The sequence below is a fragment of the Podarcis raffonei genome, chromosome 6 (assembly GCF_027172205.1).
Source record: "Podarcis raffonei isolate rPodRaf1 chromosome 6, rPodRaf1.pri, whole genome shotgun sequence".
In the NCBI taxonomy this organism is placed as follows: Eukaryota; Metazoa; Chordata; class Lepidosauria; order Squamata; family Lacertidae; genus Podarcis; species Podarcis raffonei.
In genome coordinates, this window is record NC_070607.1 from 56,986,727 (window position 1) to 57,005,080 (window position 18,354).

At 40.9% G+C, this 18,354-nt stretch overlaps 1 protein-coding gene across 1 annotated transcript; it reads right to left on the bottom strand.

The window, feature by feature from the left end:
• Positions 1–4,679: 4,679 nt before the first annotated feature.
• LOC128416074 (acidic mammalian chitinase-like) lies at positions 4,680–14,840 on the bottom strand. The gene is made up of 11 exons (XM_053393156.1): positions 14,765–14,840; positions 13,538–13,567; positions 13,215–13,416; positions 12,530–12,586; positions 11,059–11,224; positions 9,844–9,968; positions 8,504–8,627; positions 8,185–8,370; positions 6,816–6,935; positions 5,679–5,820; positions 4,680–5,040 (listed from the first exon to the last, which is right to left on the bottom strand). The coding sequence occupies exons 1-11, from the start codon at positions 14,787–14,789 to the stop codon at positions 4,772–4,774; spliced, it is 1,446 nt and encodes a 481-aa protein (XP_053249131.1). The 5' UTR covers positions 14,790–14,840; the 3' UTR covers positions 4,680–4,771.
• Between the last annotated feature and the right edge of the window lie 3,514 nt (positions 14,841–18,354).

The window sequence follows — 18,354 nt, forward strand, 5'->3', positions numbered from 1 at the left end:
ACCTAGCAATTTGAAAGCACGTCAAAGTGCAAGTAGATAAATAGGTACCACTCTGGCAGGAAGGTAAATGGCGTTTCCATGTGCTGCTCTGGTTCACCAGAAGTGGCTTAGTCATGCTGGCCACATGACCCAGAAGCTGTATGCCGGCTCCCTCGGCCAATAAAGCGAGATGAGTGCTGCAACCCCAGAGTCGGCCACAACTGGACCTAATGGTCAGGGGTCCCTTTACCTTTACCTTTTTACAGCTCCTATCACCATTGAAGAAGAAGAAGAAGAAGAAGAGGAGGAGGAGGAGGAGGAGTTTGGATTTGATATCCCGCTTTATCACTACCTGAAGGAGTCTCAAAGTGGCTAACATTCTCCTTTCCCTGCCTCCCCCACAACAAACACTCTGTGAGGTCAGTGGGGCTGAGAGACTTCAAAGAAGTGTGACTGGCCCAAGGTCACCCAGCAGCTGCATGTGGAGGAGCGGAGACACGAACCCGGTTCCCCAGATTACGAGACTACTGCTCTTAACAACTACACCACACTGATCATGCTGGCTGGAGTGTATGGGAGCAGAAGAGTCTCCTGGATCAGGGCAAAGGTCCTTCTAATCCAGTATCCTGTTCTCACAGTGGCCAGTCAGATGTCCATAAGCAGGATCCGAGTGCAACAACACTCACTCCACTTGTGATTACCAGCAACTGGTATTCAGAGACATGTTGCCTCCAACAGTAGAGGTGGAATGTAGTCCGTGTGGCTTGTACCCTCCATGAATTTATCTTACCCTCTTTTGTTGGAGCAAATTCTATAGTTTAATTATGTACTGTGTGAAGAGGTCCCTGTGGTTTTTTTTGTCTGTCCTAAATCTTCCAACATTCACCTTCATTGAATGACCCCAAGTTCTAACGTTCTGAGAGAGGAAGAAAGACTCTATCCACTTTCTCTACATGCATAATTTTATACACCTATATCATGTCACCACTTACATGACTTTTCCCTAAATTAATTAAAATGGTATTGGCCTTTTTCATAGCTGCCACACACTAGGTAAACATCTTCATCAAGCTACCCACTATGATGCCAAGGTCTCCTTCCTCACCAGTCAACTCCAGTTCAGACCCCATGAGCATGTATATGAAATTAAGATATTTTTTGTCACAGTGTGCATCATTTTACACTTATGTACTGTTTGGAGAGATCCTTTTGGAGCTCTTCACAATCTCTTTTTGTTTTAACTATGCTGAACAATTTGACATTAGCAATCTTGGCTTCCTTGCTGCTCACCTCTAACTCCAGATTATTTATGAACAAGTTAAGAAGCACAGATCCAAATACTGACCCTTGGAGGACGCCACTTTATTTATCTCTCCATTGTCCATTTCTTCCTACTCTCTTCTTCCTGTTTCTTAACCAGTTACCAATCCACAAGAAGACCTCTTCTTTCATAACTGCTAAGCTTACTCAGAAGTGTTTGATGAAGCCTTTTATCAAAAGCATTTTTTTGGTGTGTTGGTGTCCAAGAACTTCTGAAGAGCACAGGTTTCCTACCCCTGTCCTAAGTGAACCACTAACTTCTTCTCCCTTGTAGTGATTGAGAAACAGTCATTTTTTAAAAAGGAACATAGGGTGTCAACAAGTGTTGCATTACAGGATCTGCTGAGGAAGTCAGGAGTTCCTCTATTCTAGGGACTACAGAACTCAGTATGCGTCGCTTTCAGGTGACCTTTTTATTGAATTGTCCGCACAAAGTTTGTGAGGAGGTCATATGACATTTGTTCTTTGAACATTCATTCAGCTTTGTGGTGGAGGTTATTATATGATATTACATTAATCAACCATTATACCACACTTTCCAAAAACTTTTCCAGCCACAAAAGTCCATATTTTTTGATGCAGGCTTGTTGTGCAAGAGCACCAAATACACTTTAATTGCGCTACTTGAATTTACCCAGTATGCAACTGAATCCCACCCACAAAATAGTGACAGCCCGTAAGTGTCGTATCTGATAGATTTTCTACTTGGAATGCTATATCCCACTACAGTTTAGGCATGGCAAATTATTTCAGCTACTTGCGCAAAACAGCTGTATTTCAGGATCCATAACAGGAAAGAAAGAATTAACATAAAAGGTGAGGTTATGCAATGATCTAACCATGCTGTGTGCCTGGTTTCACAGTGAAACTAACAACCAAGCATACCAATGAATTGAATGCTGGCTTGAGCTAACAGTTTTGCTTGTTTCCTGTTTTCCTTGTCAACATTTTGCAATTTGTAAATTATATGGTATAAAAAATAATATTTTTGAGTTTCAAATTCAGATTGTTACTGAATAATTGCCTCAACACTAGAAATTCAAATGTTTCAGAGTTGTCAGCATGTCTTTGTCTTGATTTTGGTAGAAATCAAATGTGAAGCCTCATAATAATCTGTCAATCTTCAAATACCATCTACCTTTACACAAAAAAATGTCTAATAAAGTCAAGTATCCGTTATCAAATACTATTCTGTTTATTTCATACAGCTGCTGTAGTGCCAGCCACTGGGTCAAGAGAGGGTGAGCAGGGCAGGATAAGATAGTGGGAAGATCCTTAAGAAGCAGGAGACATGCAGTTGAGGAGCACCAGTTGCCCCATCATGAATGTCTCAGGTTGGCTGTGGTCATGAGCTTTCTTTGCCCAAAAGCCTTGGTAATGAATGTGAAATGGCCAGCATTGGTAGCCCATTAGGGAAAATAGCATGGGTGCATATTCCCAACTGTGTTGGGCATAACACTGCCACACCCTTCCGTCTAATGTGTCCACATTTGTGTGATCAAGCCCGCTGACAACGATGATGGCATTTTAACAACCAAAACCCCAATTTCTTTGAGGAAGAATGTATATAGTTGTAGGCAGTGCTTTCTCCCCTAAAAAAATGTTTAGGGGTTTTCTCATTTTCCTACTCATATTGAAATACTGCCCCCCCCCTCTCTCTCCTCTTAGATTCACAAAAGGTTTAGTGGTATGCATTCCCCCAGAAAAAAGCACTGGTTGTAGAGATGGGGGTGAAATTCTATTGTGCTTGCATTTAAAAATGAACCTAATGAATTTGCACTTTCCAAAACAATATGAAAACTGAAAAACTGTCATCCTGCAAAATTCACACTTAGCTGAATTTTGTGCTGCAGTTATTCAACCAATGTTTCCAAGAGTGCACATACTAGGGGAAGATGGGCATAAAAATGCATTTCTTAGTGAAAGTAACATACAAAAATGCATTATATTAAGAGAAAAGTCTTGCAAAAATGTGTGCATTAGTCAAAATTTACATGTTTATTAGGAGAAAGTGGAACAAAAATGCTGAAGGATTTTCTTGAGAATTTTTTTTTTAACCACAAATTTCTGCAGAAAAGTGGAAGACTAAATTGAAGATTGAGGAAAATGGGAAATGGAGAAATCCTTCCATTCCTAATGCTTGAAATGTTTCCATGTCGGACATGGAAAGTTTTTGTAGATTTTTTCTTTCTTGTTGTTTCCCTGTGTGTTGGTGATGGCAACTGCTCTGAACTCCACTCATTGTCCCAAAGGAGGAAATACATTATCAACAAAAAGGACAGAAGATTACACAGATCTGCATAAAACTGGCAAATGTTGATTTGTGTGTATAGGTACATCTCAGTATAGTGCAGAAGAACATGACTAGGTGACCTGGGTCCCTGCTCAGTCCACTGTCCAGGTGCTGACTTCAAGGCCCCTGCTCTCCCTTCTTACTGTTCTTTGTATTTAGACCAGACTTGGGTTGGAAGACCCTTCAGATGGAGGATATTTTGAAACAGAGGCTTGTCCTCTCTCTGACAGTCCTTCAAATAAAAGTCTGCCCTCTGGAAAGCAGGACACATGGCCACACCAGGCCTGAATTCATTAAAGGTTGCTGCTAATTGAGGTCTTTATATGTTGTAGTGGCAGTCAAGAAAAGCATTGAGGGTTGGGGGAAGTTAGAGGGAATAAACAATTTAATTGCATTTGGTCACCCGATTGCTACAATCCCAGAAATAGCATCCATAGGGGTAGCTGGGTACATACTATGCCTTTAAAGCACATTTGAATAACATTCTTTCTCTCAAAGAATTCTGGGCATTGTAGATTGTTAACGGTTGCTGGGAGTTGTAGCTTTCTGAGGAGTAAACTGCACTCCCCATAATTCTTTAAGGAAAAGACTGTGCTTTGAAGATGTGGTACTGTATATACACAGCCTTACTATGCCTGCCGTAACAAAATCAACAAAGAATGCTGTAGCACCTTTTATAGTTTGTGGAGTGTGTGAATAGAGGATTTTTCCTCACTGTAGGAAAATGGTGATCTTCAGACTCCAACAAGACCACTATGCTGCTACATTTATTTCCCTATATCTAACTAAATATTTACATGAGAGCTCCATACTTTGTCTCAGAATTGTAATCTTTGTCATGATTTTCTCTTGCAGCATGTTTTATATTCCTTTGTTGACAGTTTTCTTGCATGTTTCATTGGACACTTTTGGGATGGTAAAAATGATCAGTATGTTTTCAAAGCAAATGAATAAATTAAATAAATCACACATTTGATCAAGTATTGGGTTGTTGTTTTTTACAGCACTGCAAGAAAGTGTAATTGAAGTACTCGATTTAACTGGAAGAGATACTGAAATTGTGCAGAAGAAACCACAGACTATGATGTGAATGCAATGCATCTTTATTTATCATGCTGAATTCTTTCCTTGCTGTTGACTGCAGTGGAAGGTGTGTGTACTACTCTGTGGCTTTTCTCTTCATGCCCAGTTGCAGCAGGAGCAGCTGGCATCAAATACAAGGCCACTCTGGCAATATTGTTGGTAGGTCTTCCCATTCACACAATGGTAGAAGCTATTCTTGTCAGTGGGATCTGGGTAGAGGCCACTGGCTTTTCCATTGCAGAAGTTGCCACCAGAGCTTCCACTTCCACTTCCACCAGAGCTTCCACCACCAGATGGGGCTGCTGTTGTAGCCTGGGCAGGCTGATTAGCATTAGTGCCAAGGGTTGTTGCAGGCACCTTACAGTCTGAAAGGAAGATGAGAATGGCGTTAGAACTTTAGGAACACAGAAGGCTGCCTCAAACTGAGTCAGACTTTTGGGAATATCTTTCAATATTGCCTGCACTAGGAGTGAGGAACAAAAGTCTCATAAACACAAACCTCATTCAAGGAGAATTTAAAATTTAACAGAGCGTGGCAAAAGAAGCCCTGGCCAGACTAGACATGACATTAACAGCATCTTTGCAAAAATATAACCAGCAGAGAATGTATGCAGAATAATGACTGGGGCTGCAGCCCATGTAGAGGGGGAAATGTAACCTTTCCCTCCATTGTGAAAATTCAGCTAGTATTTGCATTGAGAGGAAGGCGTCCAAAGTACCGGTAAGTAAGGACTTCAGAGGAAAGATTTTCCTAAGGACCATAGCAGAAAAGGAAAGGGTTAAATTCCACCTCCCATCTGCTGAAATCCAGATAATTATCATCACACCCAGTGGCTTTTTCAGTAGTGGACCAGCCATACTGCCTCAAAAGAAATGAGCCAAAGAGGACAGAGATGAACACACAATAGGAGTCAGTAGCACTATTTCACATACAGACAAAATGAAGGTTTCTGGGCATGCCATGCACTTAGTTCTATCCTGCCAACAGGAGTATGCTACTCACTTGGTGTGGTGACTCCCAATCCAGATTTCAAGGCATTCATCAGGGGGTATTTGCCTTCCCCGCAGAATGTGCCAGTGAAGTCATCCAAGTCAATAGCCCAGACCATGGCTCCTCCGAAGTTGTTCTCCAACAGCCACTTAGCCTGTGAGTTAGACGGTTAAGCATTATGTAATAAATGAGAACCAGAGCTATCTTTCCCTTGAGCTGCTAAGATAGAGAGCATAAACGGCCTGACTCTACACTCCAGAGCTGTGGTCTGTAACTTTTAAAACTGCAGTTACAGGAAATAGGTTAAGGTATTACAGTACATAAATCCTAAACAGATAGTCTAAAATCCTAACCATATTTGGAGAAAAAAAGCCAGCTGAACTATATGGAGTTTACTTTTTTTAATAAAAAAAACAGACTTGGATTTGCACTGTTAGATGCATGAAACTCGGTTCAAAGTTTTTTAAAAATTTTTATTTATTTATTTAGGGGGAAAATACTATATAATTGTTCCACTATCCCAAGTTTTCCTGGGCGTGTGTACTTGGGTGCAGTTTTCTTTCTACAGTGGTACCTCGGGTTACATACGCTTCGGGTTACAGACTCTGCTAACCCAGAAATATTACCTCGGGTTAAGAACTTTGCTTCAGGATGAGAACTGAAATCATGCAGCGGTGGCGCAATGGAGCAGGAGGCCCCATTAGCTAAAGTGGTGCTTCAGGTTAAGAACAGTTTCAGGTTAAGAACAGACCTCCAGAATGAATTAAGTTCTTAACCCGAGGTACCACTGTATATGGTCATGGGAGACTTAAGATGTTGTGTAATATTTTCATATTCTATACAAATATACAGGCAGAGCATAAATATACAGGTGGAACATAATGGATACTACTTCCCCATTAGGCTTCTAAAAGGGAGGGTGGGGGAAGCTTGTTCCTCCTGAGCTCCCTAGAAATCCTTCTGCTCTGCTCTTTAAGACTCAACACAGTCTAAACCTGCAGTTTCTTCAAAGAAAGCTTGATGGCATCACGCTCCACAGGAATGGGGAAGGTGGGAGAAGAAAGGCAAGATGCCTTCCAGAAGGAGCCTCTGGCCATTTTAGAAGAGTGCTGAATAAGGGCAGAATATGGAGACAATAAACAGGCTTACCTTGATACCAAAACTCTTAGGGTTATCATAGCCAATCCACTGATTTCCTTTATAGGCATAAGGGACTTCCTGGGGAGCATTCCACACAACAGTGGCACCCTCCTTCAAGAAGGTACAGACCTGTGGAGACAATATCTTGGATTAAGCCAATGAAACTGTTTGATCTAGTTACCCAAGGCTAGCTAAACTATGTTGGGTTATCTCCACTTTACACCCATTTCCAGAAATCATATGTGGGTTTGTTAGCTGTGAGCAGGAGAGAAATGTGGAAATCATAGTTGGCCTTAGAATTTTATTAGGGAAACAAGGCAGATGCTTGCCAAGTACTGGAAGACACAAGATCTACCCACCGTGGAGGACTGGCAGACGCAAGTAATCAACTACATGGAGATGGCTGAAATGACTGGCAGAATCCGTGACCAGGGAGAAGATTTGATTGAACAGGACTGGAAAAAGTTTAAGGACTATCTACAAAAATATTGTAAAATCTTTGAGTGTTAATATGATGTGGGAAGTGAAGGTAACAGGGTTGGTGTAATTTGGTTAAATGTGAATTAAAAGAAGAATGTTTAAAAGGATAGGGGGTTATGAACAGAACATTATTATGTCATAGTATATAAGATGAGGTATGGATCATAAATAATGGAAAATTGGGACATAATAACTAGAAGAATATAAAATTAAGTATGGCTTAAACAAGGTTTTGAATTTGCTGAATTGGATTGGATTAAAGAGGAACACAAAAAAGGGGGACGTGAGGAGGTCAAGACAGAGGGGTATGGAACTTTATAAATTTAAGAAAAAGGGTTTTTCATTTTTTCTTTCTTTTTATCTTTCTTTTTTCTTGCTATATATTTTTGTTTTTCTGTTGTATTATTTTTTATATGAACTTTATGTATGGAAATGATACGTTCTGAAATGATGAATTTTTTGTTCTGTTCTGTAAAATCTTAATAAATATTTATTAAAAAAAAAACAAAACAAAATTTCATTCCTTCCAACCATGTCAGCTCCAACAGTGCAAAGAGTGGCTTGCACATTGCCATAGTTTAAAGCAGGCTGATGGGCATTTTAGTCAAAAACATCTGGAGGGCACCAGGATAGCAGATGCTGGCTTAAAAACAGCACACTTTCTGAATGCGAGAATTGGCCATTATGCTCCTTGGCACAGAAAGCAACAAATAAACACCCATTCAAAAACAGGAACATGAAACTATACAGAAATAAAATTGGCTCACAAGTGCAATATCCAGATGCAAAACTGCATCAGTAGTACATAAAAAGCTATAATTAAAAAAATGAAAGTGCAGGACATCATGATAACTAACAAATGTTCAGGATCGCTGCAAGAACTGTGCCAGAGTTTTACCTCAAAATAGGCCAGCGTCCCAGCTGCTTGGGTGTAGGCCCCACCTCTCCCTGGCCCAGAGGTTGGTGCATCCAGGCCATGGTTAGAAGGGTTGCTCAGGGTGAAGGTGCGAGCATAGGCTCCAAATCCCACCATCAACTTCTCAGCTGGTGCACCATTCTTCTTCCAGTAGTTCATAGCATAGTCCTGGTGGAAAGAACATTGAGGAGGCAATCAGAAGGCAAATCATGGGACAATTCTGAACTACATATTCAGCAGCTGAATATGTAGGATATGATTGATGATAAAGGAAACCCTTCATTTCTGTTCAGTCACTTACCACATTGAAGTAAATATAGGAGCCTTGGTCTTCAGGGCCTGCATACAGAGGGCTGTTCTCACCAGTGAAACCTTCCCAGGATCCTCTGAGGTCATAAGTCATTACATTGATCAGATCCATGTACCTTGGAGGGACGTGAGGGAAGCAAATAGGCAAATATGTCAGTCCAGAAATTTATTTTCCTCTAAGGAAAACTTTGGACCCTTTCCTCATATGTGTTTACTCTGCTAACTAATCACTGCCACTTCTATCAGAGAAAAGGGAAGAATCATGGCTGTTGCACATTTCTATATATCAGTTTCAGTGTATTCAACATTACAATTCATTTAAATTTATGCAAATTTAAAACTGGCCATTTGGCATGCATTGATGCTGTCATCTCGTACCCCTCACCCTGAAAATGTATCAGATTTCAGTTGGTTAGGATTCTAGCCAGGAGGCATTATTATATGATATCCTCAGCCATCTCTGGTGATTCTCAGGTCCCTATCTCGTTTGGTCTCATGATTCAAATCATTGATAAGTAAGAAGGCAAAGTGTCTGCTTCTGCAATAGAGTTTAATTGTTAATATTAATACAATGTAGATATTGCCAAGTTCCCAATCACTGAGCATGGGGCAGCCTCTCAAGATTTGTGAGATTTGCAGGGTATAGATGCAATATACACAAGATCCACACAGAGACTTTCATCAATCACTTCAGCATTACTGCTAATGTTTGTTTTTGTCACTGGTGAACACAGTAATATGCTCCAATGCACACATTAATAAACTGTTATGTATCTACTTCAGACTATGCTAAAGGATGTAAAGAATTCCGTGCTGAAACATAATTTGGCCTGTGCATGTCCTCTGCCACATAAGTCACATTCTTTCCTCTTTCCTGAACTGACAAGTATAGGCAAGACCACAGGCAGATACAGTAGATGGAGATAGGCAGGTAGTCTCTGTTTAATCTCTGCTGCTCTTGTTATTTCACATTTCACTAAAGTGCTGAGCCATAGACATCACCACTGCTTGCCTGATATGCGACCAGGAAACCAGCCATCATATTCTGGATTTTTCTTATTAGTGTTTGGCAAAGTGAGGAGGCACCCACTCCAACCCAAGAAGCTCTCAGCTTTTACTATAGTGGGTGATCACTGCAGCAGAAGGCCTAAGCTATGGTGCAATTGCCATAATGACCAGTCTACCCCAATTCCAGTGTCTTTCCACTGTGTACGCCTATCTCCTCTTAGGAACATAGGAAACTGCCTTATACCAAATGAAACCATTGGGCCAGCTACCTCCGTATTGTCTATGCTAGCTCACAATGAGCCAAGCTATCCACATGCAACTTACTTAGACATCTCTGGGATCTGGTAAGCAGTCTCAATGGTGCCCACACCAGCAGACACAGCTGCAGAGATCAACAGTCTGGGCTTGTTGGTTTGAGAAGCCTCCTGTTCAAAAGCTTCATACATTTCCTGTTATTGGAAGAAGTGAATTGTCACAAGCTACTCCAGGTCTGGATCGAGCGTAGGGGGCAAGAGGGGGCAAGTGCCCCAGGAGGTAGGTTGGGATGGTGGAAAAACTACAGACTTGCTGTGCCTGCTCCTGTGTGCGTATGGATGAGTGGAATGGTGGTCAAGGGGAAAATAATTTTTATCCTTTTCAACCTCTCCCCTGCTTCTGGAGTAAGCACACTAGGAGGATTAAAGGGAGCAGCAGTGCAGACATTTGCTCCTAAGAGAAAATTTGTAACTCCAGCACTAAGCTACTCTTTTAAGAACACACACACACACACCCTTATCTGAGTTTTTAAAATCTTCATTGTCTGTTTGGTAGAGCATGAGACTCTTAATTTCAGGGTCATGGTTTTAAAAAAATGTTTAACATGCTTGGCTTTGCGGACATAATGAGGTGATGTTCCAGAATGTAAGGCACAGGGTAACTAAGAAAATTGGGTTGTATTCAACATAGCACTAAGTAGCTCATTGCATAAGCAGAATGGCTTCCACTTGCTTGATGGAACTTTCTCCACTTTCTGCATGCCCCCCCCGCCAAAAAAATCTTTTCTGGGTCCCCCCTCTAACTTTCCTGAGTAGAGATGGGGATGGTGTTGGGCATGCACAGAGGGTGGGGGAGGGGGCAGAAGCAGAAGTCATTCCACTCATGCAGTTATTTAATCAAAAACTGTAATCACAGTCTCACTTCCCTCTATATCCACTTCTGAAGCTCTCTACCCACCATTTGCCTCAAACTATGAGCATCACAAACGCTGTTAATATTTCTGAGATGCAGATTATTGGAACACGAACAGGGTACTCAGCTACATTATATTTCCCATAATAAAGCTCACAACTCATTTTCCTGAAACACGTTTTTGATGTGTCTAGATCCAGCCCAGGAAAGATGAGAAAAAAGGTATCCTACCCTAAAGACATGGAGGTGTTATTATATCTGTTTTAGTGATTGTGTTGCCTAGACAAATAGCACTAGGTAAAATTCCATAACAAACCTTTGATTGCTATATTAGTCACCTAGATACAGAGAGAGCACATTGTCGAAGCCAACCTTGAGCAAGACTGTGAAAAGTTGTTGGGTATCAGCGGGGCTGCCTCTGTTGCCAGGGTACTCCCAGTCAATATCCAACCCATCAAAGCCATACTTGCGCAGGAAGGAGATGGCAGACTGAATGAAAGTCTGGCGGTTCTGAGCAGAGGAAACCATGTCAGAAAACCTGCAAAGAGGAAGGTCGGAATGATCAGTTCCACAAATCTGAAACCATAGAGCTTAATTAGATCTGCTGCTGATGGTCTGAGCTAGCTCTCACCAACCTAGTGCTCTCCAGATACTTTGATTATTGCAAACAGCATAGCCTTTTGAGATCGTTAAATTCTGAATTCCACAGACTTCAGGAGGGATGGGGAACCTTCAGCCCTCCAGATGTTGCTGGTCCCCACCTCTGGTCACCCCTGACCATTGTCCATGCTGACTGTTGTTGATGGGAGTTTTGGAGTCCAACAGCAGCTGCAGCGTCATAGGTTTTCCTCCCTGAACTAGAGATTTTGATTTCCTGCTCCATAATGCTATCCCTGATTTAGATAGGAAGGTGATATCTTCAGTCACTTAACCTTAAAATCCAAATATTTATTCTTTCTTGATAATATTCCTCACATCTCTTAAGGCATGTTAATTTCCCACATGCCTACAAAGGTGTTAAGTGTGATATTAACTGAGTTATCCGATTTTATCTCCTCAACAACCCTGCAAGATAGGTTAGGCTGGGTGACAGTGACTTGCCCAAGGCCACCCAGTGAATTCCATAGCTGGGCAAGGATTTGAACCCAAGTGTATCCAGTCCAAGTACAATTGCATTGGCTGTGAACCGGAGTTCCCTCCCTTGTGAGGAACAGCTTACATTAATCTTCATTGTTTGGACTTGAAGATACTTTCCTGTTGTTTCTGGCAGTGTACCCAGCATATCCAGTGTATCTATGGATTTAATCCAGTATAGAAATGTGTGTATGTATCTTGTGAGATGAAAGTTGCCCCCTGCCCCTGGAAGTTGCTTTTTCTGACTACTTGGAAGCAGAAACATGGAATCTACTTCCAGATGCACACAAGGAGCTGGAAACAAAAAGAGAAATGCAGAGAACAGTCTCACAATACACAACTCTCACACACATCTACATATATGTGTCTAGATTTGTACATGTAAAAGTGGTCCTTGGCTTCTTTAATCTAGAACCATACTGCACTAGTTAAGGAGCTGGAGGAAGGAAAAACAGTTCTCAGATGTGCTAATTTATGGGCTAGGGAAATAGAACAGCTAATGTAGAGCAAGGTTGGAGATGATGCTAAACAATATGTCCAGGTGGAACAGAGGACAGGGCACCTGCACCAGTTGTGTAGAAGAGGAAATTTTAGCAGTTGTGGAGGTTCTCTCTTCTGGTCAGTTATGAAAGGTGCAGGGGCCCTGTCCTCTTTCTCGCCTAATCATCCTAGTGCTAAATACGGGAGGAGATCTCCTAGAGGAACTTACTTTTGGGTACCGAAGTTCCAGCCTCCAACAGACAGCAAGGTTTTCAGGTCAGGATTGCTGTAAACAAATTATTTGGAAGGTCATTAAAGGGACTCTGAACCATATGGAAACAGTTACAAGCAGGCTGTCTTTAAAAAGAAAGAATTGAAATATCCAGGGATAGATCCAAAGAGAATTCCAGTACCCTTTGAGAATTGTATAGAAAGGGCGATTGTTAATATAAAAATGCAACAGATGGCAAGATCTAATTGGACATTTGCTTCTCATTCCTCTCTACACCCCCTCAGAATCTGGGGAGTTGCGAGAGTTTTGGAGCAAATTTAGGAGGGAGCCTGTCCAGGGCTTCAAGAAACCAGAAAGCAAAATGTAAAAGTGTGCTTCTGTTGTGAAAGTGGGCAGAAAGTTGCCTGGAAAAAGGAGCAGACACACCCATTTATTACTTTCTTTTCCCTTCTGTATCATATATGTCTGATTTTTGCTAATATGAAAGACAGGTACCGGTATATTATTGAAATGGAATAGGAAATGCAAAAATTAGGCGTAAGCCATAGGAAAACATGGAGCTAAAGTTGCATGGAAGTTCATGGGATTTAAACTTAATGCTCAATCCCCATTTATTTCACTGGAAATTCTCTTGATTCTGCCCCTTGTGTTGAATGTTGTATGTCAAACTGCTGGATCTTACTAGGTTTTGAGTCCATTGATGCCACCGTAGAGAGCCACATCATTGTACTCGATGGTCTGGATCTGGTTGTTTGCCATGCCCGCAAAAGCATAGATGACATGAGTACATAGGCATGGGTCAAGATCTTCGGGCATATAACGTGCAATACCAGGTCTATACTGGCACCAGTTGGTGAAGTAGCAGACAATATTGGTAGATGCACCTGCAGTTTGAAAGGTTAAAGTCAACCAATGCATTCAAATTGCTTACTAGAGGAGAAGCTTCTTTTAGCTATTGCTTTTCATGGAATAAAATAAAATAAAAAGAAATTTGCTACAACTTACCCAGCTGCACATGCAGCAGGAGAGCCAGACCTATGAAAGAAAAGTTCCATTGTTAGTCAAACACAAAAGCTAGTCGTGTGTATTTCTTAGTTCACTCCAACTTCAAGTCAGTGAACGGATCTACACTACAAACTTGCATTGTCTGCATCAGTGTCATGGCTTCCCCCAACAATCATGGGAAGTGTAGTTTGTTAAGGGTGCTGATCAATTGAGAATACTTTGTTATAGATCCCTAGGCTTTCTCACCCATGGTTCCTTTGAGAGACAGCATTACTCCTAAGCCTGTTTAAGTCAATGGTGTTCTCATCAGGTGGTTTTGCTGTAGATCTCTGAAGCTTTTGAAGCAAGCCATGGGCTTGTCCTGATATATTGCAAGCAATGGTTACTGGCTTGATGAGACAGACAATTCAGTTTGTTATATGTTTTGGTCCTGTCTTAGATGTATGATAAATAAATACTTGGATTATGGGATCCTCTTCATAATGGCATAGCTATAACGGGTTGAAATTCACATTTATGAGGAAAACATGGGGTTCCCCAAATCCTGTTTCCCAAGTAAGGCAGCGGTGGGGAACAATTCCAGATGTTGCTGGACTGCAGCTCCCATCAGTCTCAGCCATCATTGCCAATGATCAGGGATGATGGGAGTTGTAGCCCAGCAATCTGCCCCACCAGTCCACCTCTGTCTCCTTCAAGTGTCCTCCCTCCACATTGACGTTATCTCAGCAAATGCAGGATTGGGAATATGTGGTTGTTGAGATACTGTGTAGCTTTATCCTGACTCATTTGTTGCTGTAAAAAGATATTGTGGATCACCTACCCAAGTTCCACACATTAAAAGAATTATTGAAACTTAAGCGACATCCTGAGAGATTTCCCTCAGTCTCTTAAAACTCTAGAGCAAGGAATTCCAAAACTTATTTTAATCTATGCCTGTTCTTACTGTTGGAAGCATTTCTTGTTATCCAGCCTAAAAACATCTGTTATAATTTGTTTTTATTCTTATGTTCTTAGTAAGAGGTCTATTTTTTCCTAAACCATCACAGTTTCTAGTCATTTTTTAGAACGGCCATCAAATTACTATAGCTAGGTAGTCTATAGATGTAGTAAGCTAGGTCAGACTAGAATAGTGTGTTGACGAAGGCAGAAAACAACAAAAAGAGATAGATTGACAGAGAGATGGAAACTTTTGCCAGCTCAGTGGTAAGTTGAGCCTGTCCTACTCACCAGTCAGAAGGAATAGTTTGCCCATTTTGATACCTGTGTACTAGGTTGTTTCATCTTCTGTTTCCTTTTTATAAGAAACATTCAGTTCCCACCTCCTTCTGAACACATGTGACTTCAGATGCCCTCACCCCCCAAAATTAAATAGAAAGTTAATATGTAATCATTGGTAGACACAACTAAAGTAAATTACTATACCGACCGTCCTCTTCACCTTGGAATATTATCTTTCATCCCAATCTACTGAAGTTTGGGATTAAGCAGGCATGCATTGAAAGAGGAAGGTTATTTTTGCATCCCAGATCCTAAATCAATGTTATACCCTTCCACTCAAAATTTACCAAAGACATTGGGTATTGGATAAGGAAGGCAAACATATGTATCAGTAAGATTTGCTTATGCAATTACAGTGTTGAAAATGGACCATTTAATTGCAGAGAAATGACATTGGAAACAAACCCACGAGCCCTTAGTGAGGCATGAGAGATAACAGCTATTTGGGAAGCAAATTAATTATTGATTCAGGCCAGTTTCTAATCAACTGCCACCAAGAATTAAAGTACTATGGCTGTGCATAGGCATGCATGTACAAATTCCGTTCACCCCAAAAGCATATCATCCTCAGTAACACATATTTTCCCCAATTTTAATTAGAATATAAATTTAAAATAAGCATTTATACATTTTCTCCATACTCAAAATCAACTCCAAGCCATAAGATTTCCAAGTGGAATATTTTGATTCAATAACACATTACAATCGGATAAAAAAAGATTCCAACTTTCAATATCATTTAACCTAATCCTGTTTCTTCTTTCCTCCCAAATCTAATTAAGGCAATAAATTTCAACACATGCAGAGTAGTTTCAATTATCTTAGTCTATTTTTAAATCAAGGTTGTAATTCTCTACTTCCTTACCTGGGAGTAAGTCCCATTTAACTAATATGGGGTCTTATATCTGAGCCGATGTGTCAAGGGTTGCACTGTTTAGAACCATTTGATGCTTTCCATTTATATGTTACTTCCGTTCCTGCCATTATTAAATTAGCAGCCAACACTCCTCATGGTGCAGTGCCTGCTGTGGATAACCACTCTGGCAATTGTCACTCTGTGAGAGAAACAGGGTCTCCTAACAAGTCTCGGCACATTTAACAACCTATACAGTTATTTTGGCCCCTGAGACAGGGTATCCCATGACTTCCTCTCCCTCTTCCTGGCAGTAGAAATACAAATAAACAATGCATTAGCTAACAGTCCACTGCCCTTTCACAACACCCCAAATCAGCTGCCTGAGCTAGTGTGTTATTCTGCTTAATGGTAGGGCTAGTGCTGCTGCATTCACATTGACAGCGATGGACTGTTTACTAGTGTTGCATCTCATATTTTATTTGCTGGTCTCTAATTTGTAGCTAAGCTGATGTTGTGAAGGGTCATAGCTCAGAGGTAGAGCACCTGCTCTTTGTGCAGAAGGTCCCAAGTTCAATCCCAGTCAGGTTTGATCCTTGGCTGGAAGAGACTCCTATCTGAAATCCTGGAGGACCACTTCCAGTCAATACAATTTTGACTGGAATATTGAGTCAAATGGGCCAATGGTGTGATTTAGTATAAGGCAACTTTCTATGTTCTATTGCAGCACTTGAATAATGTCTTGCATCCCCTGCCGTCAGAGGTTGCTTAAATAATGGGAGCTGTCAGAGAGAGGGCTAAAAAGGCTCCCTGAACGTCCTGCTCACAGCCATCTGCTGCCATTGTGTCATTCTCCTTCCCCACCCCAACTCACCCTTCTTCCTGCCATTACTACACCCTTGTGCAAATTAATTGAAACAAACAATGAATTTAGTAGTTTGTTGTACAAAACTCACATATACATGTACAAAACTCATATATACGTACATTAGTAATGGATATGACCTCCGCTATTTTTAAGCAGCATTTGAACATGGTTTGGCATGGAGTCTACTAGTTTCGAACAGTCACTGTTGATTTTCAGATCCCTGTACCACACTTGAATCAGCGCCTGAATGAGATTCTCCATAGTTGGACAGTCTGCAGCACGGAGCAGACTTTTGCATATAGCCCACAAATTCTCAATGGGATTTACGTCTGGGGAATATCTTTTCCAGCTCTGGATTAACTCTCTTTCATAGAACCTCAATATATTGTGGTGAGTGTATCATCCCTTGCATTGGCTGCAGGTTTCCGACACCATAATGATGAACTGACTTTTTGTGTTTGTTTTGAGTATAGGATTACGAGTAAGATAGAAAACATGCTTTGTTTCAATTAATTTGCAGAAAGGGTGTATGTAGCCAATCAGATTTTTCTGCACAATTACATCGCTGAAATTGAATGAAGTCAGTTCAAAGTGAGTGCAGTGCTTCCTGTATTACATTGCTTTCACTCCGAATGTACGAACGCTTGTACTGCTTTGAACCCCATAAAATTGCTAACATGGACCAATTTTGCAGAGTATGGGAGAGTTAATCAGAAGCTAAACTACATGATTGCTGACTACATGCCTTACAAATTGGGTCTACATTTCTGATTCAGGGCAAACCTAGCACATTTAAAATGCTTCAAAGCTGTATGCCATTGCTCATCGTGTGCTTGATTATCTTTGCTGGAAACAACATATGCTGTAAACATTGCTTCATAGGTACTTCTTTCAGAATCTGTCATTTTAAAAAAACGCTTTGAAGCTAACAACAGCAACAAAGGCCAAAGAAAGCTAAACAGCAACAACAACAAAAATCCCTTACACCTGGACTGCTGAAATAGTTAAATAAAATAGATACTTTAGCAAGGGACAGTTGCCAAAAACACCCAGCTGCAAAAAAAAATCTACCAGCCAGCTTTGAAAAATGCTTTCATTCTATACAATAGACTTAATGCATATTGAAACAAGTCAATTAGCTTTTCTGATGGTCCTCAAACCAGGCTGGGGAACCTGTGATCCTCCAGATGTTGTTGACTTCCAGTTCACATCAGCCCCAGTCAGCATGTCCAGTGATTAGGGACGATGGGAGCTGCAATCCAGCAACATCCGCAAGACTACAGGCTCCCCATCTCGGCCTTGAAAGAAAGGGGCAAATGGAATTGACCAGGGCCTTTGAAGGAATCACACCTTAGAAAGCAAATGTAACATTAAGCATTTGTCCTTGGAATTCTCCTATAAAAACATTTACTGGGAGAAAATTAAGATAAGATATAATGTTGCTTAGGACCTTGGCAAGTTTTGGAAATTGCCCTAGTGCTGAAATAACCCCAACTTGTACAGAGGACATAAATATGATCTCAACTTAATAAGAATGGGATTGGACAAATTATAATGATAATTGCTTAAACCCTTAACATACTTCTGGATACAGAACTGCACTTGACTGCAGTTGATTACTGAAGATAGCAACACATTCTCTCATCCAGATTACACACTTGGGAGAGAGGTTGCATGCACATCTTAAAGCACATCTAAAGCAACCCTGTCCCCAAGAATCCTGGGAAATATAAACTACAATTCCCAGGATTCTTTGGGGTAAAATGTGCCTGAAATGTATGGTGTAGTCCTCTTGGTATGGTGTTGTCCTTCTTGGTA